At 36.9% G+C, this 23,779-nt stretch overlaps 2 protein-coding genes across 2 annotated transcripts; both read left to right on the top strand.

Moving 5' to 3' along the window:
* Positions 1-5,999: 5,999 nt before the first annotated feature.
* On the top strand, positions 6,000-9,610 carry LOC107814799 (putative HVA22-like protein g). Its single transcript, XM_016640259.2, has 6 exons — positions 6,000-6,348; positions 6,534-6,583; positions 6,737-6,835; positions 7,962-8,018; positions 8,121-8,397; positions 9,174-9,610. Exons 2-6 carry the CDS (start codon positions 6,552-6,554, stop codon positions 9,465-9,467), a joined length of 759 nt encoding a protein of 252 aa, XP_016495745.1. The 5' UTR covers positions 6,000-6,348; positions 6,534-6,551; the 3' UTR covers positions 9,468-9,610.
* A 4,245-nt stretch (positions 9,611-13,855) lies between these two features.
* Positions 13,856-23,528, top strand: LOC107814768 (2-Cys peroxiredoxin BAS1, chloroplastic-like). The gene is given in 7 exon segments (NM_001325931.1): positions 13,856-14,087; positions 14,883-14,957; positions 15,773-15,854; positions 15,975-16,054; positions 21,537-21,662; positions 23,067-23,180; positions 23,281-23,528. Coding segments are annotated over 7 exon segments (816 nt in total). The 5' UTR covers positions 13,856-13,865; the 3' UTR covers positions 23,398-23,528.
* The last annotated feature ends 251 nt before the right edge of the window (positions 23,529-23,779 follow it).

The following is a 23,779-nucleotide window of genomic DNA, read 5'->3' as shown; positions in this document are numbered from 1 at the left end:
AGGAAGGGAATACAAAAATGGGAAGCGACATCATAATCCAGAAGGATCATGTGGGCCTATATGAAGAGTTTCAGGGTATACAAAAATATAGTAAAGAAAAGAAAAAGGTGAATGAAGATATGAATACCGATGAGAGTCACTTTTCCACTCCTTTATCTAAAAAAGTACCTCAAGAAAAGGCTGGAAGCAAGGAGAAATCAAACACTGAAAAATACCTAAAGAGGGACGTGACTAGATCTCAGGAAACTCAAGGTAGCAACAATGAAAGAGTGGAAGAATCTATAATGGAATCCTCTAGCTTGGCTTCAGATATCAAGAAACAACCAGGAATCCAGCTTTTTGTGGAATTAAATGGAGGCCAACTTAGAAAACAAGGAATCCAAAACTCTGAAGAAAATGATGAGGAAATTTCCAACAACCTTATAGAGGCTTGCCATCCCGACGTCACTATGGAGAATAAGCCAATAGATCCAGCAAAAATCCATCTACAAGAGGTGATTGGCAAAGATGGATTGTCTCCAGTTAAAAGAGGTAGAAGCCATAATAGAAAAAGTGAAAAGAAAGTCAGAATAAATATCACTCCCTCCCCCAAAGGAAGGAGATCTAAATGAACTCACCTTTTACTGTTTCCATGATCAAAGCTATTTTTTAGAATATTAGAGGTGTTAGATCAAAAAAAAAAGTTATCCATAGGTTGAAAAGTCTAATTAATATCAACAAAGTTGACTTTGTTGCAGTGTTTGAACCTTTTGTGAATAAGAACAAGATAGAAGGGTATAGTAGATTCCTTGGCCTTCAGCACAGCCTTTCCAATGACATTGGAAAGATTTGGTGCTTTTGGTCTATTAATCTCATGGCAACTACTATTATCAACAACGATCAATAAATTACTCTGAAATTTGAGAATGGTATGGGTAGAGATAAGGTTTTCGTCTCTGCTATATATGCCAAGTGTAACTCTACAGAAAGGAACGACCTTTGGGAGAGGCTGGAGAACCTTAGCACTACTATTGATAATACATGGTGCGTTGGAGGAGATTTTAATATCATAATGGAATCAGAAGAAAAGATGGGGGAAAACCTCATAGAGCCTATAAAAGTTTTGACTTCATCTCCTGTATGAATGCTTGTGGTCTTATGGATGCAGGATATGTGGGTTCTAACAAAACTTGGTGTAATAATAGAAGGCCAAGGAAGAGAATATGGAAAAGATTGGATAGGATTTTGTATAATGATCAGTGGGATCAGAGATTTCAAAAACATATTGTGAGACATCTAGGGAGAACGGGTTCAGACCATAGAGTTTTGCTCATGAAATCCCAATCAGATCAAGATGCTAAGCAGAGTTACTTCAAGTTCTTAAATTTTTTGGTTGACCAACCTGATTTCTTTGATTTGGTTCAAGAAACCTGGAACACTCAATTTAAAGGGAACATTATGTGGAGGCTTCATCAGAAGTTAAAACTTTTGAGTAACAAGTTGAGCCATTGGTCCAAGAATGTCATTGGTAATGTATATCAGAATGTCACAAAATAGGAGAAAAAGATTCAGGCCTTGGAGGAAATTGAGTTGATCTCTAATACCGAGCAAAACAGGGAGGAGCTCTATAAGGCTAAAGCAGAATATGTTAATTGGATGGCCAAGCAGGACTCTCTCCTTAGGCAAAAAGCTCAAGTCAAGTGGTACGAAGAAGGAGATAGTAATAGCAAGTACTTTCATAGTGTTATTAAGGAAATAAGAAGAAGATTTCAGCTGGTAAGAATCAAAAATCACAGAGGCAAATGGATTCAGGGGGGAAGAAAATATCTCTAAGGCTGCTTGTAGGCATTTTACTAAGCTTTTTAACCTCCCAGAACCCAACCTGGACACCACTATATTGGATTATATCCCTAGATGTATTGATGATGAAGATAATAGGGAGTTAATGTCTAGACCTTCTGTTGAGGAAATTAAAGAGGCAGTCTTTGACATGTGTGCTTCTAGTTCAGCTAGTTCTGATGGGTATAATGGTACTTTTTACCAAAAATGTTAGCATATTATCCAAGAAGATATTGTGGCTTTTGTGCAAGCCTTTTTTGATAGAGGTAACTTAACCAAGTATTATTCTCACACTTGCTTGGCCCTTATCCCGAAGGTGGAGGCACCTAGCAACTTCTCTGATTTGAGACCTATTAGCCTAAGTAACTACTCCCACAAAATTATTTTCAAAGTTATGTCAAGAAGACGTAATCCCATCTTGCCAAGAATAATATCTGAAAACCAATCTGGCTTTGTCAAGGGAAGATCAATCACTCATAATGTTCTTCTGGCTCAAGAAATTGTATATGAAATTTCTCAGAAAAACAGAGGTGGTAACATGGTTATTAAGTTGGACATGGCTAAGGCCTATGATAGGATGTCATGAAAATTCTTAACTTCTGTCCTTAACAAATTTGGTTTTTCTGATGGGTACATTGATATCATCAAAAGGCTTATCTCTAATGTTTGGTATTCAATTGTTATTAATGGAGCCAGAAAAGGTTTATTTACCTCTTCCCAAGGGCTCAAGCAGGGTGATCCTCTATCACCTTCTTTCTTTATAATTGGCGCAGAGGTTTTATCGAGGTTGTTGAACAAATTATATAGCACCACTGACTTTATTCCTTTTTTTATGAGTAAGAGAGGTCCCCAGATAAATCATCTGGCCTACACAGATGACATTGTTATTTTTACAGGAGGCAAGAGTAAGTCTGTGAAGTTGGTTTTAAAGCAGATTAAGTCGTATGAGAGGTCCTATGGACAACATGTGAATAGAGATAAAAGTTTCTTCCTAGCATCTCCTAAAACTTCCCCTTCAAGAATTAACAGGATGAGAGAGGTCACAGGCTTCATGGATCATGCTTTTCCATTCAACTACTTAGGGTGTCCAATCTACATTGGGAGAAAGAAAATTGCTTATTTTGATGGATTTGTATCCAAAATAGTTAAAAGATTAAGTGGCTGGCAAGGAAAGATATTATCCTATGGGGGTAGAATGACCTTAATTAACCATGTTCTCCGGGCTATACCTACATATACCCTTGCAGCCATGTGCCCTCCTAAAGGAACTTTCAATCTCATTGAAAAACACTTTGCAAGGATTCTTTCGGGGATTGGATAGTGAAAAGAGCAAGTATCACTGGAGTTCATGGAACAATTTATGCAAGAGTAAATATGAGGGAGGCACTGGGATGAGAAGACTAGTAGATGTGAGTAACACTTCTGCTATTAAAAGGTGGTGGAATCTAAGAACCAATCACAACCTCTGGAGCTCTTTCATCATTAGCAAGTACTGCATTTACAAACATCCAGTGGCTAAAACATGGAGAAATAGGCAATCTCATGCCTGGAAACATCTTTTGGAAGTTAAAGATCAAGCTAAGGAAAATATTCTTTGGAATATCAACAACGGTGATACTAATTTTTGGTGGGATAATTGGACAGGTAAGGGTGCACTTGCAAAATTACACCCCTCTCCAGCTAGGTCCCATAGGAAAAGAGTATCAGATTACATAACTCAAGGAACTTGGAATATGACCAAGCTCTCAGAAGTCCTTCCAGTAACCATGGTGAATCATATTCTCACTGTTCCGATAGGGAAACATGAGCATGAGGATTATCATATTTGGGCTAAATCTGAAGATGGAAAATTCTCCACCAAATCAGTTTATCATAAGGAAATTAACCATAGCTCTCATGATATTTTGTTCCAAAAAGTTTGGCATAATAAAATCCCTTTTAAGATCTCCTTTCTAGCATGGAGGGTATTACATAGAAAATTGTCTATTGATGAATTAATGTACAAGTTTGGGAACTATGTTGTTTCCAGATGCCATTGTTGTAATGCTCCAAAATATGAAACTCCTCAACATATTTTTATTGATAGTAATCTGGTTGTTAAGTTGTGGAATTATTTTGGTGGCCCTTTAGGTATCTTACACCGTAAAAGACCTATTAGAGCGGTATTGCAAGGATGGTTTGGTACTACACCAGTTAACATGGTACATAAAATGATCTTAAATATTACTCCTTTGGCTATATGTTGGGAGGTATGGAAAGGAATTACTTCATATAAATATGGAGACAAAAAGAAGATTGTGTATAGTAGAGTATACCATAACACCTTTTGGATCCTTAGAACAGCTCTAAAATTGGCATTTCCCACCTGTGATTGGGATCAGCCTTGGCATAAAATCTGTGAGTTAGTCAAAAGGCTCAGACCTAATCCTAAAATCTTGATTGTTCTATGGGAGTTACCCCCTGAAGGTAAAGATAAACTTAACCCTGATGGGAGCTTCCTTCATTCTTCTGGTTTAGCAGGTATGCGAGGCATTGTCAGAGATTGCAGGGGGAATATGATAATGGCCTTTGCAGTCCCTAAAAGATGCAGCAATAACAATATGGCTGAAGCTCATGCAGCCAAATATGGTTTGGAATGGTGTATTCAACAGGGATTTCGTGATATCATTTTAGAGATTGACTCTCTAATAATTGCCAATATGCTTATCAAAGACATTGTGGAGAACTGCAAACTTAAAGCTATCATTCAACAAACTAAACAGATGTTATGTCAAGCAAATGTAGAAGTTAGACACTGCTTGAGAGAAGCCAATCAAATGGCAGATGGCCTAGCAAAACATGCAAATACTATACAGGAGGGAAGGATTCTTTTTGCATTTCAAGATCTTCCGAGAGATGCTAAAGGAACATACCACTTAGATAAATGGCAACTACCTAGTATGAGAATAAGATATAATAAGGCAAATTTTTATGTTAGTTAAGTGTGCTTTACTTCCTTATTTGTAACTGTGTCAGTAACTTCATGTAATACTGCACATAACTTATTTTGTTACTGAGGCAAGGCCACATCCTCCTCATGTGTCATCTACTATTAGCAATGAAAGCCCAGATACACTGGGAGCTTTATATTAAAAAAAAACACTAATAATATTAAAAAGTTATATTATTGGATTGTGTATAAGTTAAATTCGATGAATAATACTGGCTACTTGTCCTAAAGATCAACTAATTAAAGAATAACTGTCATGTTTGTCTCTATCATTCCTATGAACAATTTACTTGACTGATATTTTTAATCCATATCAATTTATTAGATGTATTCTTCTTAAATGAAAAAGTTCTTTAACATTAAATCCTTCAAAGTGGTAAAATAATTTTTAAAAGTTTAATATGCTTTTCATAAAGTTCCCAATGGCTCCCAATCAGCCAAAGTCACTAGTTTTTTTTGTTTTCTTTATCTGTTTTCTTTTAAAGGTAAAGTGGCTAGCTTATATTTGGGTCAATGAAATAACCAAAAAATCAAATTAAATAAAAAACTGAGTATGGTGTCGCAATACTCACTACAGCCAGTTTAAATATTTTAACAAAAATAACGTAGAAAGTTTTTGAAAAAGAAGAAGTCATGAATGCAATCTGAAATAAACATCTTGGTAGCCAATTCAAACAAAAATTGAGTCCAAATTAAAATAAAAACGAAGAATATTCAACTCAATCCTAAAATTCCCCAATGATTCTTTCTCTGAAACTTCTCTCCACGTCTGTGTTTTGCTATTTTCATTTTTTCTCCAAAAAGACAAAAAAAAAAAAAAAAAAAAAAAGGTCAACTGAGAAATCGTGAAAATGACGAAACCACCCCTACCAGAAGATAAAACTGTCCAGCGTTGAACTCGTTCGTAGAATCCCAAGAAATCAACTTCCCTCCAATTACGTGTAAAATAACATTACATACTCCGAAGAAAAAGAACAAGAATTTCTTTTAAATGCCTCTCTCATCTAACTTCTAAAGTTTTACCCATTCCAAACCGTCGCCACCCTTATATGATTATAGTTATTGAATGAAGTTTTAACAATATACATTATACTTAGTGTAAACTAAGTTAACTCATTAAAAGACCAATAGCTTATCTAATTCCACAACTTAAAATTCGATAAGACTGCCTCGCACGTTTCCGAATAATTATATAACGAACTTCTCCTCCTTTCACGTATATATATTCTATAGTCTCTTTCTTATATCCGGCTCTTTTTCTTCTCCGTTATATCATCTGTAGTATATTTGGATACATTATCTTCTTAATTTGTTTCATCATTGAATTACTGAATCCATATAGTAGTAATTTACCAATACCCAATACTTCTGTTTTCTTATTCAGATTTCCCTCTTACTTCTTTTCTTTCTCTTCTAAAGTCGTCGTAAGTTTTTTCAGATGGTTGAAAGGGTTTCAACCACTTGATCCTTTCTATATGGGATTGGAAGTTATTTGATGATTTTGCGCGCTTTTGGGTTTCTTCTGTTTTGCTTAAACAAAGGTTTCAATTCTATACTCTCTTTATGTCCTTTTCTTTTTTCTATTTTACGTACTTTACTTCTTCTTCCTCTCCTTTTTTGTGTGTTTTAATTGTTTAATTGTGGTTTTTTTTTTGTTGAGCATGTTTATTATTGCAACTATTGGATTGAGTCTATACGTAGTTGATGGTTATTTATCTTGTTTTAGGAATTTTTGGAGATAAAGATGTTGGGAAACTTCATTACCAGCGGATTAGTGTATGTACTTTTTTTAAAAAGATAATCTTATGCAGTATTCTTTGGTTCCTTGTGTTCTGATATTTGCTTTTTACTACACTTTATTTCTTTTGGTGGGGGGGTTTTGTGTATTGTTTACGTTCTTAGATGATCTATTTTCTTTTTGGATGGCAGATTGGTTCTCGGATATGCATACCCTGCTTTTGAATGTTTTAAAACTGTTGAGAAGAATAAAGTGGAGATTGAAGAACTTAGATTCTGGTGCCAATATTGGTAAAACAACTTTCTTCTAATCATCTTATTTTATCACAGTTGGTTTGTATTCTTCTTAATTTCTCTTTGGACTGGATTGGAATGGTGTTTGAACTAGGGGTGCTTATCGGGTGGATCGGGCGGATAATCACGTTTAATGGTTCGACTCATTGGTTATCGGATTATAAATGTAGTAATCTGCTAGTCATCCAATAAGACAATGGGCGGATTGGTATCGGATTGACAATTATTGGGCGGTTATCGGGCGGTTTATCGGCTAAACCAAATAGAAAATTTTTGAACAATCAATACCAACCGGCCAAATGCATAGTTCAAACTGTCTCTGTTAGTTGTAGTAGCTTTTCCTGATTAGAAGCCAAAGACGACTGCCAATGCCATTAGCTACAGACAGACGACAGTTCTAATGAGAATTAGAAATTAGGGATTTATCCATTTAGGTTTTAACGGTACTTTATATACATAGGGGTAAAAGTATAAATATAAAAATTCTTAACGGGTTAACAGTTTACCCGATAAGAAAATTGAGTAATCCTCTCCCAAACCGTTAAGCCATTAATTATAAAATTTCAATCCGTTCACCATCCATTACTCTGATAATCCGATACCAATAAGCCAATAAGCCTTCGATTCGATTCGGTTAACGGTTAACGGTTTCGATTCGGTTTTGAACGGCCCTAGTTTGAACCATATCGAAGCAAAGTTTGACGAAAAGGAATTCGCAGAAATATTGGTCTCTTAGTAGTCACATTTTACTTTTTACAAGTGTTCTCTTTAAATGAATGAATGAAGTTAAATTATTATTTTCAAATGCTTAAAGGGGCATGTATTTTGATGAATTTAAGGTCAACCAACGGTAACCAATAGTTTATTCTGACAGTTAGAAATTAAAGATTGACAAGCATATAGTATTTTTATGACATCGGAGTCGGATTTCAGCAAATATCTGCTACCTATCACTAATAGTCCACTAAGACTTAAACCGATGGATAATATACCAAATTGACAAGCATATTAACTGGGCCATAATCGTAGTATAGGTAGAAACTACCATTTCTCTCGGAAGAATCTTATTCATTCCAAAATTGTATATTTTTGATAAGTTGCAAACATTAATGATATTTTACAGGATTATTGTCGCGGCACTAAGAATCTTTGAGAGCTTTGGAGATGTGTTCATGTCATGGTATGCTCTTAATTCAAAAAATTATAGGCCTTTCATCTAATATCTGAATGAAGCTCCATCTGTATTCAAACTGAAAATGACTTATTTTCATTGTTGTTTTAGGTTACCTATGTATGGTGAGGCCAAATTGGCACTTTTCATCTACTTATGGTATCCAAAAATAAAGGGTACAGCATACATCTATGAGACCTTATTGAAGCCATATGTAGCAAAGTATGAAAAAGATATTGACAGAAGTTTACTGGAGTTGAGAGCCAAGGCATGGGACTTGGCAATTTATTACTGGCAAAATTGCACAGAATTGGGGCAAGCAAAGTTCTTACAGATGCTTGAGTTTATAGCTTCTCAGTCCAAAAGAGGAACACTGTCCAGTCATGAGGTAATGCACCACCTTTGATACAGTTAGAAAAGTCTCTCAAAGTATTATCATGACCATTTTGCTGAAAATAAAAGAGCACCAATCTTCCTTCCTCTTAAGGGAGGAATGGTTAAAAAGTATGAGAGCATCTCAATTTTCTTAATAGTCTCATCCCAATGCAATATGATCATGAGCTTCCAATTCTCTACTCTCTTTGTATCTTTTTATTTAATAGAATACTATGTGATTTCTTTCTATTTACACAAATTAAAGCGAATGGCGTTCTTCGATAACCTATGTTGGTAGGGTTAGCAGCTACATGAGAATTGTCAAAGACACCACAATTATAATATATAAACAAAAATGATTTAACATGTTAACTTGAATATTAAAATTTGTGTAAATTTCATAGACTAATATTATTAATGGAATAATAACAAACACTTTGGATCCAATTGGTGCTATAATTGGACCAATTAGGTCCGACCTTTAGTAGTTACTAATAGTGAGACAACGTATCGTGTTCATAGCTTGGCCCCTCTATTATCGATGTGCATTTCACAAAATGTGTAGAATGCTAAACAAACAATAGCGCTAGTAAGTGTTTTTAGAAAAAATAATTAATTATGAAAAAGATTGTATATGTTTGGACAAGTCTTCGAAAAATATATGAAATTACTATCGATTTTTATTTTTATTTTTTATGTTTTGTGAAAAATGTCTAATTTTTTTCAAATTATGATATTAATTTTGATTTCTCTTGCATAGTTTTAAATTTATTCATTAATCTTTTGCAGCAAAAAGATGAGAAAAACCATTCAGGTGAAGCACCACCAAACACGCCATCCGGATTGTTCAAGAGGAACAAGCAACAACCGGTTGACCGGAAGCGCCCGCCCACTTCACCGTCACCGCCACCGCCTTCTTCCTCTATCCACCGCTCCACATTGCATTCCTCTAAGTCGGAATCAGTGCAAGAACACCCTGAGAATGCTTCATTTCAAGACGATGATGGTGTTGAACCTGATATAGACCATAATCTTCATGCTGCCAGGGCAAAACTAAGACGTTCCAACAAAGGGATCAGTTAGTCAAACTGTCACCAAATAAAGTAAAGTTTTGTGAAATTGTAAAAAGTTTGAATGTGATCAAAACATTTTTGAATGATTTTTTTCTTCTTCTCCATTTGTTTGATTTTTCAGTTTTGACATAATTACATGAGAAATGAAATTCTTTTCCGTTCTAACTTTTATTTTAAAGTATCATTCATCTTACTCAGAAAATAACGCAAAATTTCTTGAATAAGTTGGATATTTTTGTCTTTCAAGTTGAATGTTATAGAATCTGATTTGGTTGACGCATAACACATTGACTTTCATTGTATCATAGAAGCAATTGGTAAGAAATTTACTTGAACATTAACAACAACAACAATAACATACTCAGCAAAATCCCATAAGTGTGATATGGGGAGGGTAATATAGTTGCAGACCTTATCTCTACCTTTTCGAATGTGGAGAGGTTATTTTCGATAGACCCCCGACTCAAGGAAAGCATAATCGCAACAATCATTAAAAGGACAAACGATAGGAGTGAAGAAGCTAAGAAGTAGTAACACTAGCAAGAAAAATAAGATAATCGAAGCAAAGAACTACCAGATTATAACAAAAAGCTAACACTAATGCAACATGTATACATATACAGAGGAGAAACGCGCGACTACATACTAACCTACTAAACTACTTGAATATTAGTTTCTAGGAAAAGGGGACTACAGTCTTAAAAAAAAATAGAGATTGTGGTTCGCCTTGAAACCACTACTTTGCTTAATAAATTTCTGCCTAATTTGCTCTTACATCACTTTCAAATACAACTACTTTTTCCTAACCCTTATATAGCTGCTTGTCACGTCCTTAGTTGTTAACTAAGTACACGTGCAACACTTGACAACTCACTCACGATCTTGCACAACTTGCTCACGTTCCTGCTATGCCAAGTCAGTCTTACCACACTCAAGATCGCTAAGAGAATGGTAGAAAGAACACAAGAGAATTGTTAAAGGAAGCTTTGTATTAGAGAAAACTTGAATTGTTTGCTTGATGAGTTACAAATGAATAACCCCCTTTATATACTAGTTTCATAGGGGCTAGTGAGTAAATAATAATTATTACACAAGGCCCTTATAATTTACAAGTAAGTCCCTTCTGTAGAATATTCTACATAGCTAGAATCTTCTAAGGGCTTTCCTAGCAATTCCATAGGGTTCTAAGGTTTTCCATGAGAAATCTCCATATTTCTCTAGAACTTTTCCACATTCTATTTCATATGTAAGCTTCCACATGGCATTAATATATGCCAAATGGCACCTACATGGCATGATGATGTGGCGGGTCATGATAATCTCCCTCACCCAATTTTGTGTCGCCCTCAGCACAAAGCATCGACACTACGCGCCCACCTCGCCTTGGTGTCATTAGAGATCTTTGTCCATTAGTCATGATGCTCTATGGAATGGTTCGCCTTCCCTGTCACAAGGTATTGGTCACTTTTCTTCTTGCCCTGTTTGTACTTTGGACGGCTAGCAATGATGGCCTCGATCCTCCGCCCATCGGATGTCTCTCCTTGCTCTTGGCCTGAATCTCCACATGACTCGACCAAGTCTAGCAGCTTCTCAAGCATCGGGTACATGTTTCCACTCCCTATTTGGCTGCCCTCCGTGGTTATAACTTTAATGGCAAACTTGACCCCTCTGCTTGGTGCTTCGTCTAAGTCTGATAGCGTGCCATCACTTTGTAACTCGCTATCCTCTTTAACTATGTCCGCCCAACGTTTCTTGCTATCACCATGCTCCATTTGCTTGGCGCCAAGATAGGCTTTGGAATCCCCTACTTTCGGCTTAGATTCTAAGCGTATCCCCCCAATATAGGTGGTCCCTCCTATGTCACCCTTGTGTGTTTGAGCAAAGTTCCTGATCATTGCTGCAAGCCTCCCCAAATCTGGGCATTCACTTGCCCGATGTGATCCTTTGCAGAAGTAGCACCCTCCGTTAGGCACGTACTCGCTACCATTTTCTGGCCCATTGTCGTTTCTCTTGGACCCCAGTCCATTATGGGATGGCCCCTTGCTATTTCCCTTGTATGCCTAGGCTATGCCTTTCCCATTGTCCTTGTCATGATCTCCCCCACCCCTCTCGGTGTCACCTTCTTTGAACCTGGCAGGCTCCATCTTGAAGTCAATGAGCGACTCGGTTACCGCTATGGCCTCATCCACGTTGACTACTTAATGTCTTCTTAACTCATGCTTTACCCAATTTTGCAACCCATCTATAAAGTAGAAGAGTGAAACTTCCTCGGATAATGATGGGATTTGCAGCATTAAGGTAGTGAACTCGCGCACATACTCCCAAATTATGGCCGTATGTCGGAGCTCCGTTAGCTTCCGCCTAACCTCATACACCACATTCACCTGGTAGAGTTGCTTCTTCAACTCCTTCTTAAACTGCTCTCACGTCTCAATATTGCATAGCCCCTTCTCCATGTCAACACACTTTCGACGCCACCATAATGCAACAATCTCTATGAGGTATAATATAGTGGTGTTGATCTTAGCTTCATCGTCCTCACTCTACCGTGCCTGAAGTATTTCTCCAAGTGTCAAAGGAAGTTCTTCACTTCTTGTGCATCACGAACACCTTTGAACACCGACGATTTGGGAGCCTCGATCTTGGCCTCCCTCGTCACAACAATATTATTGTCTACCTCGGTCACGCCAACATCGACACGCTCATCGAGTGCCTTTATCTTAGCCTTCATGGCATCGATAGTGCTCACCGCCTCCATGAGTCTGCACTCCAAGGTAATGATGGTTTGTCTTAGCTCCATCTCGGCCTGCGTGCGCCCCTCCAAGTCATTTCAGATACTCTCAATCTCCTCAAGAGTGTGTCCCTCAAGAACGCTAAGGGTGCCTTTCACACTCCCCAAGCGTTGGCCAAAGATCTCGATGACGTCCATCCTAGCGTTTATCTTCATCACCCACTCTTTACCGAGCGAGACGTCCTCGGGCAGGACCTCCACTTCATCCTCGCTCGCCTCAGTGATAGATGGTTCTTGGGATGTAAGCCCTTCGTTTGACACAACCTCGGGTGGCACCTCCTCGCTCTTGTTAGTGACATTCCTCTTTTTGTTACGACCACTCTTGCCAGCAACATCTTGGATGATATTGGCTTGGGTGTTGGCAACATTAATTTCTCCGTCGTTCGCCATTCCCTTAGTTGCAACCTTTGCTCTGATACCACGTTGTCACGTCCTTAGTTGTGAACTAAGTACACGTGCGACACTTGACAACTTGCTCACGATCTTGCACAACTTGCTCACGTTCTTGCTATGCCAAGTCAGCCTTACCACACTCAAGATCGCTAAGAGAATGGTAGAAAGAACACAAGAGAATTGTTAAAGGAAGCTTTGTATTAGAGAAAACTTGAATTATTTGCTTGATGAGTTACAAATGAATAACCCCTTTTATATACTAGTTTCATAGGGGCTAGTGAATAAATAATAATTATTACACAAGGCTCTTATTATTTACAATTAAGTCTCTTCTATAGAATATTTTACATAGCTAGAATTTTCTAAGGACTTTCCTAGCAATTCAATAGGGTTCTAAGGTCTTCCATGAGAAATCTCCATATTTCTCTAGAACCTTTCCACATATGCTAATCTATTTCAGATGTAAGCTTTCACATGGTATTAATATATGTCAAATGGCACCGGCACCTAGCAAACTTTGAATTGGAGATATAGAAGTTTCTTTTTCTGTTTTGGTTTGCGAAGTCCGGGAAAAGTGATAGCAAAATAGTAATGCTCCCTCAATTCTATTCTATATATAACAACATATTTTGGAGAGTTGAACGATTCTTGTACCTACAATCTTTCATGTATATATTTTAATTCAATATATAATACTACCTTTTATATAGTTTTTAATTATGTAAAAATTATTTTATGAAATTGATGTCCGAATTAAAGTCTTACATATAGTGCCTCCCTTTTTTGATCCATTGAAAAGTAATTGACACATTTGGAGGACATTTTAGAAGAAACATTTGGAATTAGAATAATTTATTTCGTGGAATTAGTGAAGTCTAAAAGTGGGCGTTTGAACATAAGAATCGTAAAATTTTGAAAAAAAATATGAATTTTTTTTTTTTCTAAGTAAAAATGTTATTTAAAAACTAGAGTGGTATGTGTAAGCCAATAGCTCCTGATTTCCACGTACAGATTCCCCTTCACCAAAGGCCAAAATTCTTCCACAACACTGAATTTACTTATCCACCAAACCCTACACCAAACTACATTCTCCACCCTAAACTTTCATATTCAATAGATAGGGAGAGCAAAACCTTCTAGAACTTTCTGCAGCTCCCCTATCTTTATCACAAATACCCCCCTCTTTCTCTTGCTGTCCATTCAATTACCAATTTCTCCTATCCAATGGCTTGCTCTGCTTCTTCTACAGCACTTCTTTCTTCCAACCCAAAAGCAGCTTCCATTTCCCCCAAATCCTCCTTTCAAGCTCCCATTTCTCAATGTTTATCTGTACCTTCCTCTTTCAATGGGCTCCGTAATTGCAAGCCTTTTGTTTCTCGTGTAGCCCGTTCCCTCTCTACTCGCGTTGCTCAATCCCAACGCCGTCGTTTCGTTGTTCGTGCCTCTGTAAGTTTCTCTTTTACACCTTTCTTTTCTTGAGTCGATAATCTGAAATTTTGATTTTTTTTTTCGGGGAAAAGGCTTTGCTTTATTCACTTCATCTGTGTTGTGTACTTAGAATTTGGAACTTCAATGTCTGTCGTTTCAACTTTAAATCCTATATTTTTCAAAATTCAAGTTAAATCCAGCAAAATACTTGACTGAGACGAATAGTGCACACTTTTACCATAACTGCTCAAGGTATATTTAAGGGATCACTTTGAACCTATCCCCAAACATAAGGAATCATTTTTATCATTTTCTCCTTTGAATTATAAGGCAATGTAAATTGTATTTATGGACTGTGTTTTAATGGAAAGTGAATTCAAATTTATATGTTCACTTGTACCTAACTTGGTAATGGTAGAGTGGTAAGCTTGAGTTCATATTTAGGATTAACTCATTACAGTATGTTGTGTGCTCCATACTTTGCCTAAAGAAATTGATGGATTGGATGACAGTGATTTTAATTAAAACTTAGGGCTACCTCTTGCAACCGGATATAAAGGAAAACTAATATTGGGCATGCCTATCTAGAAGATGTTAGAAAAGTTAAATTAGATGACCAAGTGAAATAAAAGAAAGTTTCTGTTCAAGATTCTCGATTTCCCAATCGTCCCAAAACTTGCTACTTCTACTCTATGTAGATAAGAGCTTGCGCCATCATAGAATGTTGATATAACCTCTCTGCTGTGTTTGTGCTTGTGTATGGATCAAGATTCATCTATCTAATGTCCTTTCATATATGTTTTTCATATATAGAGTGAACTTCCACTTGTTGGAAATCAAGCGCCAGACTTTGAGGCTGAAGCTGTTTTTGATCAAGAATTCATCAAGGTATTATATTGGTGTTTTTATTGCTTACCTATAATTGGAGAAAAATGCTTAATTCTTATTGAGGAAAGTGTGCTTAACTTTAGATTTCAAAACATGAATGGTATATTTAACTTTTTGTATAAAGATTTAATGTATGTCTCTTGTCCATATACAATAAAATCATAGATTTTGATATTATCACTATATTTTTCAATAATTAACAACTTGTTTTGTAAAGTTTTGTTTCTTCTAAACTTTTCTTCAATTTTCACTAAAGTCAGAAGAACCTTAGATTTTTTGTATAAAGGTGAAAGGTCATCCATGAAATATGAATATGTTTAAATATTAAGTAGTTTTGTCTCTTTGCCTACTATTTTATTGCGGCTTACTGCTTGCTATTTTATAGAGTTTTATTGGAAGAATGTAAAATAAGGAATTTAAAAGTAATATCTAAAACCACATAGGTGGTAAGTGTTGCAAGCCTAAATATCTGGTGAGGTTCCTGTAATTAGACCAAAATAATAAACATTAGTCAATCAGTCAATTCTAAATTAGTTGATGTAGCAAATGGTGTACCTTGTCAGCTAAGAATAAACACCATTCATAAATTAGAAACCTTGAGGAGTCTACATTTTTTGCAAACCCATTTGATTGCAGTTAGTGACAGAATGAGAACATAGAAAGAAAAGAGTTTAGTACTACCTTAACATGCAACATCTGCTATTGTCCTAGGATTTCACTTCACTACCTGCCCCCTTTAGGAACTGTAAGACATGGTTTTACACATTTATGGATTGTATTTGCTGCTTACAACTACAGTTATCCTTTTTCTGCAGGTTAAACTATCTGAGTACATTGGGAAGAAGTATGTCATTCTCTTTTTCTACCCACTAGACTTTACATTTGTTTGCCCAACAGGTCAGTTTGGCACCTGAAATCTCTCTGCTGTCAATTTCACTTTCTTCTAATAAATTTGCACTGATTATTGTGGTTGCTGACTGTGTTGTTTTTATGTAATATCTTTTCCTGCTTCTGTAGAGATCACTGCTTTCAGTGACCGTTATGGAGAATTTGAAAAGTTGAACACAGAAATATTGGGTGTTTCCGTAGACAGTGTGGTAGGTGTTTCTTTCCTTCAAATTTTTACTGTAAGTTATAAATTCATAACTTGTAGTTCTCTGCCCAGCATTTTCTGCATTTATTTGCTTGCTTCTGTTAATGTGATAATGAGGTCACTATTTCTTCAAAATGCCTTTAAAAGGGTTATGTGTACCTAAATGGTTTGCCGTGCTGCATTCTGCTGCTGCACTAGTATGCGTGCAGCACACTATCTTTGTGATGGTACGACTCCAAATATGTGTGAAGTTCCAAATAAACTTAAACTTAAGAGAAAATAGAGTGCATGTGTGAAGCTTGTTTTTTGAGGGGGGTGTATATCCTATTTCTTCTTTTTTGTTCCTTTATTTGTTAATATAAGTTCCCAACTTAAGTTTTTTTAACATTTGAATCATTAACTAGTGATTTAGACCTTTTACCTAATGTAGTTATTATTCTGTTGCTAGTAACTGAAAACTAGGTTTGGTTTGGTTTGCATAGGTTATTATATTATACTATTCTTGGTACCCGTGCGATGCACGACCAATATAAAAAGAACTAATTGTAGTATATTGGCATTCATATCTATTTATAATATCACACTAAAATTAATGCTTTAATATATAAATTATATTTTTTGTTGAGGCCATTTATTTTATTAGGGGTCATTTGATTTGAAGATAAGTCATGCTGGGATTAGTTATATTGGGATTAGTTGTGTTGGAATTCATTATCTTGGTATTATTTCTTATTGATTACAACAACAACAACCCAGTGTAATCCCACAAGTGGGGTCTAGGAAGGGCAAGATGTACGCAGTCTTACCTCTACCATAGAATGGCAGAGAGACTGTTTTCGATAGACCCTCGGCTAGAGAAGATGGAAGAAGCACTGATAGCAAGTAATAGCAAGACAATATATTTAGAAAACTAAATCGAAGATAAATCCAAGCAAGTAATAGCAAGACAATATATTTAGAAAACTAAATCCAAGATAGCAATAGAGAATATGAAAGAAGTACTGCTAGCAAACTAAGAAAGTACTGATGGCAAGTAATAACAGAACAATATATGCAATAATAGCAAACTAAGGATAAAAAGGGTAACACTAATACTATCGAATTAATGAAGACAAAAGGGAAACGCACGACCACCTACTAACCTTCTACTCTAATCCTCAACCTCCACACTCTTCTATCTAGGGTCATGTCCTCGATTAGCTCAAGCTGCATCATGTCCCGCGTGATCACCTCTCCCCAAGACTTTTTTGGCTTACCTTTACCCTTCCTCTTACCCCCCAAGTCCAACCTGTCACACCTAACTGGGGCATCTGTGCTTCTCCTTTTAACATGCCCGAACTATCTCAGCCTCGCCTTTCGCATATTTTCCTTCACAGGGGCTACTCTCATCTTGTCCCAAATAACTTCATTCCTAATTCTATCCAACCTAGTATGCCCACACATCCATCTCAACATCATTATTTCAGCTACTTTCATCTGCTGGACATGAGAGTTCTTGACTGGCCAGCACTCTGCCCCATACAATATAGTCGGTCTAACCACTATCTTGCAGAACTTACCCTTAAGTCTCAACGGCACATTCTTATCGCACAAGACACCGGAAGCGAGTCTCCACTTCATCCACCCTGCATCGTATGGCTTAATGACATCTTCATCAATCTCCCCATCATTTTGAATTATAGACCCCAAATACTTGAAATTCTCTCTCATGGGAATGACTTGCGTATCAAGCCTCACATCCACATTCGCTTCCTGGGTAACACCGCTGAACTTGCACTCCAAGTATTCTGTCTTGGTCCTGCTCAACTTGAAACCCTTAGACTCGAGGGTATGTCTCCAGACCTCCAGCCTCTCGTTAACATCATCTCGCGTTTCATCAATCAGGACTATGTCATCTGCAAATAACAAGCACCAAGGCACCTCCCCTTGAATGTGTCGCGTCAATGCGTCCGTTGCCAAGGAAAACAAAAACGGGCTAAGTGTTGATCCCTGATGCAACCCATCTCAATCGGGAAGTATTCAGAGTCTCCTCCCGCTGTCCTAATCCGTGTCTTAGCTCCATCATACATGTTCTGGATCACTCTAATATATGCTACCTGCACTCCTTTAGCCTCCAAGCATCTCCATAGAACCTCTCTCGGAACTTTGACATAGGCTTTCTCTAGGTCTATGAACATCATATCCAAGTCTTCTTCATCGCCTTATACTGCTCCACCAATCTCCTCACAATGTGAATGGCTTCGGTAGTCGACCGTCTCGGCATGAAACCAAACTGATTCTCGAAGATGGACACACTCCTCCTCATCCTCCCTTCTATCACCCTCTCCCACACTTTCAATCATATGGCTTAACAACTTGATACCCCTATAGTTGTTGCAGTTTTGGATATTCCCCTTGTTCTTGTACGACGAAATCATCATACCCCGCCTCCACTCTTCAGGGATCTTGTTCGTCCTAAAAATGACGTTAAACAACCTAGAGAGCCATTCCAAGTCCGCCTTACCCACGCTCTTCCAAAATTCCATAGGGATCTCGTCTGGCCCGGTCGCTCTACCCCTACTCATCCTGCGCATAGCCCCTTCAACCTCCCCCACTCGTAGCGTCTACAGTTCCCAAAATCCCGATGTCGCTCCGAGATATTATTTATAATTGATTATTTGGTATATTGTATTAATTCTGGGATTGTCAACTTTACTGCTTTATCCCGGGATTACTATTTTACCCTCTGACAGGTAAGTTATCTCGGTACTATTTTTAATCCTGGGTTAAGTTATCCCAAGATTAGTATCCAAACAAGGGATAAGGCGGTACTAAATTTTTACCCCAGGATTATTTTTGCTTATCCATCATATCAAACGATCCGTTATAGTCAATTTGTATCACAAATATTGTTTCTAATAATTTATCCGTTCTCATCTGCATAAGTATTGTTTGAATTAATGTTTCTCTTTAAAAAATTATCACTCTTATGATATTTTCTCTTTGTATCAAAAATATTAAAATAAATATTTATAATTAAATATAAACTAACTGAAGGAAAGCGTTGGTTTAACTGGTAAAGTTGCTGCCATGTTACCGGCAAGTCACGGGTTCAAGCCGTGAAAATAGCCTCTTGCAGAAATGCAGGGTAAGACTGCGTACGATAGACTCTTGTGGTCCGGCCCTTCCCCAGAAAACCCGCGCATAGCGGGAGCTTAGTGCACTAGGCTGCCCTCTATAAATAATAAACTAACTACACTCAATTTAAAAATTTTATCTTTCTAATGAAATTCAAAAAATAAACACTCAATTGAAAGTTAACTACATTTTATGTTATTACACTACCCATTAAAATTGTCTAAAAATTACCATGTGAATTTTTAATACAACAACAACAATCCAGTAAAATCCCACAATTGGGGTTTGGGGAAGGTAGTGTGTACGCAGACCTTACCCCTATCCCGAGGGAGTAGAGAGGTTGTTTCCGATAGACCCTCGACTCAAGAAGGCGAAAAGAGACAATAGATTATTACCAGCAACAGAAACCAGAAAAATAATGACAGCATCTTAAGAATCAGAAAATAGATAAAATGCAATAACAACCACCAGTAAATATGGCCCGATACTATGTAAAACGAAGAATAGTGTGGACACAACATTAACCACTAGCAGTCCAAGACAAAATATTATCAGACTAGCCTCACACCCGGTACGAAGTAGAAAAATGCTCATCTACCTCGATCTTCATACCTTCCTATCAAGGGCCATGTCTTCGGAAATCTGAAATCGCTCATGTCTTGACTGATCACCTCTCCCAATACTTCTTAGGCCGCCCTATGCCTCTTTCCATTCCCGCCTAAGCCAACCGCTCACACCTCCTTACCGGAGCATCTAGGCTTTTCTCCTCCGTTAGTGCCCGAATCATTTAAGCCTCACTTCCCGCATCTTATCATCCATGGGAGTCACGCCCACCTTCTCCCGAATATCTTCATTCCTAATCTTATCTATCCTAGTGTGCCCGCACATCCACCTCAACATCCTCATTTTTGCTACCTTCATCTTTTGGATATGAGAATTCTTGATTGGGGAACACTTTGCTCCATACAACATGACCGGTCTTACCACCGCTCTATAAAACTTACCTTTAAGTTTCAGTAGCACTTTTTTGTCACACAGGACTCCAGATGCTAACCTCCATTTCATCCACCCCACCCCTATACGGTGTGTGACATCCCCGTCGATCTCCCCATTCTCTTGGATAACCGACCGACCCAAGGTACTTGAAATTTCTTCTCTTGGGGATGAACTATGAGTCAAGCCTCACGTTCATGCCCGCTTCCTCCGACACGTCGCTGAACTTGCACTCCAGGTATTGTGTCTTAGTCCTACTCAACTTGAAACCCTTATACTTTAGGGCCTGTCTCCAAACCTCCAGCCTCTCGTTAACGTCGTCTCGCGTCTAATCAATCAGAACTATGTTATCAGCGAATAACATACACCATGGCACCTCCCCTTGAATATGGTGTGTTAGTGTGTCCATCGCCAGGGCAAATAATAATGTGCTAAGCGCAGATCCTTAGTGTAACCCTATGTGAATTTTTAATAATTTGTCATAAATTAAACTCTAAATCTTTTGGAGTTTTGTCCTAAAAGAGTGGCACTTACCCTTTGGTGGTTATGCACTTGGCTTAATGTGGTGACTTTCCAAATCTTTTGGAGCTTTGTCCTAAAAAAAAGTAACACTTGCCTTTTTGTGGTTATGCAACTATGGTGGCTTTGCCTCTCGTTTTATAGTCAATTTGTATCATAAATATTATTTCTAATAATTTATCTATTCTCATCTATATAAATATTCTTTGAGAAAATACTATATTAATATTTTTCTCTTTCTAAATTATCACTCTTATCGTAATTTTTTCTTTATATAAAAAAATATTTAAATAAATATTTCTAATTAAATAATAAACTAACTACACTCAATTTAAATGTTTATCTTTCAAATGAAATTCAGAAAATAAACACACTCAATTGAAAAATTAACTACATATATGTTATTACATTGCCCATTATTATTGTCTAAAAATTACCATGTGAATTTTTAATAATTCTTCATAAATTAAACTCTAAATCTTTTGAAGTTTTGTCCTAAAAAAGTGACACTTGCCATTTTGTGGTTATGCCACTTGGCTTAATGTGGTGGCTTTGTCTCTCCTTTTATATATAGATGGATTTATGAGTAGAAGTGCAAGTCTATAGCTTATGTTTAGAATACATATTATATGTTTCTCTTATTTATTGAGTGTTTACCCATATTTGTTTGACGAGCATTTGACTTCACAGAAAAGGAAGAAACATTTGGATATTAGACTTTTCTAGAATGTTAATTGTGGTGCCTCAATATTGACTTGTTTGCAAATATTCAATTGTAATCCTCAATGATTTGTCATCCGTCTCTTGAGCGTAACTTTTTATCTTGTATTAATGATTTCATGTTGTTGCTCATGCAGTTCTCCCACCTTGCCTGGGTTCAAACTGATAGAAAGTCTGGTGGCCTAGGTGATCTGAACTATCCATTAATTTCCGACGTGACCAAGTCAATTTCAAAATCATACAATGTTCTGATCCCCGATCAGGTATGTCGTTCTGTTTGCGACTTTTTAGCTTTGAGCATTATTTGTTGATATTGGTGGCATATCCCTGTCCTGAGTCATTTACAGTGTAAACTACTACTCATACGTAAGGTACTAATGAAATATTCATTTTTGGAGAATACGCTGTGCCTTGATGCAAGAATGAAGAGCTGTATTTATGCACAAATGCAATCAACCTTGGAATAAAGTTAGCTTCTAGTACTCATGCACAAGTGTATGGTATTAATATGTGGACAACAAATTGCATCAATAGTATCCCTTATAAAAATGTTTGCATCAATTTACACAGAATATGCCTTTTTATTGACCTCACTTCTTAACTACACCCCCTTCTGCTATTATACCTTAGTCACCTTCAGCTCAGCCTTATAACTTAATTTTGGTTTCAATAGAAATCTGCAATTTTGCTCTTGTTGTGGTTGTGGATAGGGGTGTGCATAATTTGGTATATACCGAATTGCGGAACCGAAATCAAATTTGGTATTGGTATTTGGTTTAAAGTTTTTAAAAATTTGGTATTTGGTATGGTATTCGGTGTCTAGACATAAAATACTGATATCGTACCGAAATACATATTAACTTACACAATACACATATGTTAGATTATAACTTAAATACTAAAGGCATAACATTTTACTTCCTTATCCGTAATGCCACTCTCATGTCATTGCTTGAGCGATAATTCAGATCATTACTGCCAGTTCAACTGTAATTTTGTTTGGTTTCTTTTCCAGATTCCTATATTTATTTCAGAACTAATGGTAGTCCAGTTCAAAAGTTCATACATGATCACACAAGCCTTTCCTCTAACTCAGTCTCTCGAAAATTGAAAGTTCCAAAAGGCACTTTCTATGATTTAGCGTTTAGATTTTTTTTACCTTCTTAAAGACTGAAAAGAAAGTTATGATTCCTTAACCAAACCAAAGTTGCCAAACTGAATAAACCAAAATTGAAAGGAGAAAAGTCGAACCATATCGGATTTAATTAGCTATGGTATTGGTATAGCATTTTGAGAAACTGAATACTGATCCCTAACCGAAATGTCTAAAAACTATGCCAAACCGACCGAAGAACATTCCTAGTTGTGGACTAATCAGGGAAATTATTGCAAGTCAAATATATGTTTTGCCTCCAGTTGAAGAGGCTACTTCTGTTTCTATCAAAGATAGGTTTAAAGTTGTATTTTTCGAGATGAAAACTAGTAATATCTTACAGTAGAATTGTTTCTGATCCTCCATGTATGTCTCTGGTAATTGGTTCCATCTCTCTCTCAAAAAAAAAAAAACAATGGTGAAAATAATGCTTCTCATTTGACATTTTGTGCTCTCGTGGCTTACATTTTGGTGCTAATGGATTCAGCTCATGATTTCTCTGGTGATATTTCAGGGAATTGCATTGAGAGGACTTTTCATCATTGACAAGGAAGGAGTTATTCAGCATTCAACCATTAACAATCTTGGAATTGGTCGTAGTGTTGATGAAACATTGAGAACTCTTCAGGTATAAATCGGCCATTTTATTCAGGGTTTTGCCAGTACATGTTCAACCGAGCTCGTATAGCTATAGGTTGTTCTTATATTGCTTTGGTTTCCCAAAACAGGCATTGCAATACGTTCAGGATAACCCGGATGAAGTGTGCCCAGCTGGATGGAAGCCTGGGGAGAAATCCATGAAGCCTGACCCCAAGGGTAGCAAAGAATACTTTGCATCCATATGAGGTGATGACTGCAATTGCTTTATCTAATTTGTTGTTTAGGAAGGCTGGAGACCCTACTTTTCTGTTACATTTTTCTAATGTACCGGCTGAGTTTGGTCATTTTTGAGAATATATACACTTGTACACTTTTATATTCTGCCTTTGAAAGCCATTACTTAAAACAACCTCAGTCCATCTGATCTACAATTGGATCATAATTCAATAAGTAAATATACCTATCTTTTTAGCGGTCAGGATTTGGTCTAATGGTAAGAGTGCAACTTGTGATTTGCGTGTTAGGCGCACATAACCGGTTTTCAGTCTTGCCATAGACCAAAACTTGGTATTTAAGTGGATAAGATATAGCGATGGGCTCACTATCTGCCGAGTTTTCAGCCATGAA

This window comes from Nicotiana tabacum, chromosome 24 (assembly GCF_000715075.1).
Source record: "Nicotiana tabacum cultivar K326 chromosome 24, ASM71507v2, whole genome shotgun sequence".
Classification (NCBI taxonomy): domain Eukaryota; kingdom Viridiplantae; phylum Streptophyta; class Magnoliopsida; order Solanales; family Solanaceae; genus Nicotiana; species Nicotiana tabacum.
Note: the sequence above shows the minus strand (reverse complement) of the source record. Positions and strands in the feature narration are given on the sequence as shown.

What these genes read in the sequence shown, in the direction of transcription:
- LOC107814799 (XM_016640259.2), top strand. Translation starts at nt 6,552, where the DNA reads ATGTTGGGAAACTTCATTACCAGCGGATTAGT. An exon ending in TTCATTACCAGCGGATTAGT is followed by an intron (nt 6,584 to 6,736) that starts GTATGTACTTTT and finishes TTTGGATGGCAG; the next exon opens with ATTGGTTCTCGGATATGCAT. An exon ending in GAACACTGTCCAGTCATGAG is followed by an intron (nt 8,398 to 9,173) that starts GTAATGCACCAC and finishes AATCTTTTGCAG; the next exon opens with CAAAAAGATGAGAAAAACCA.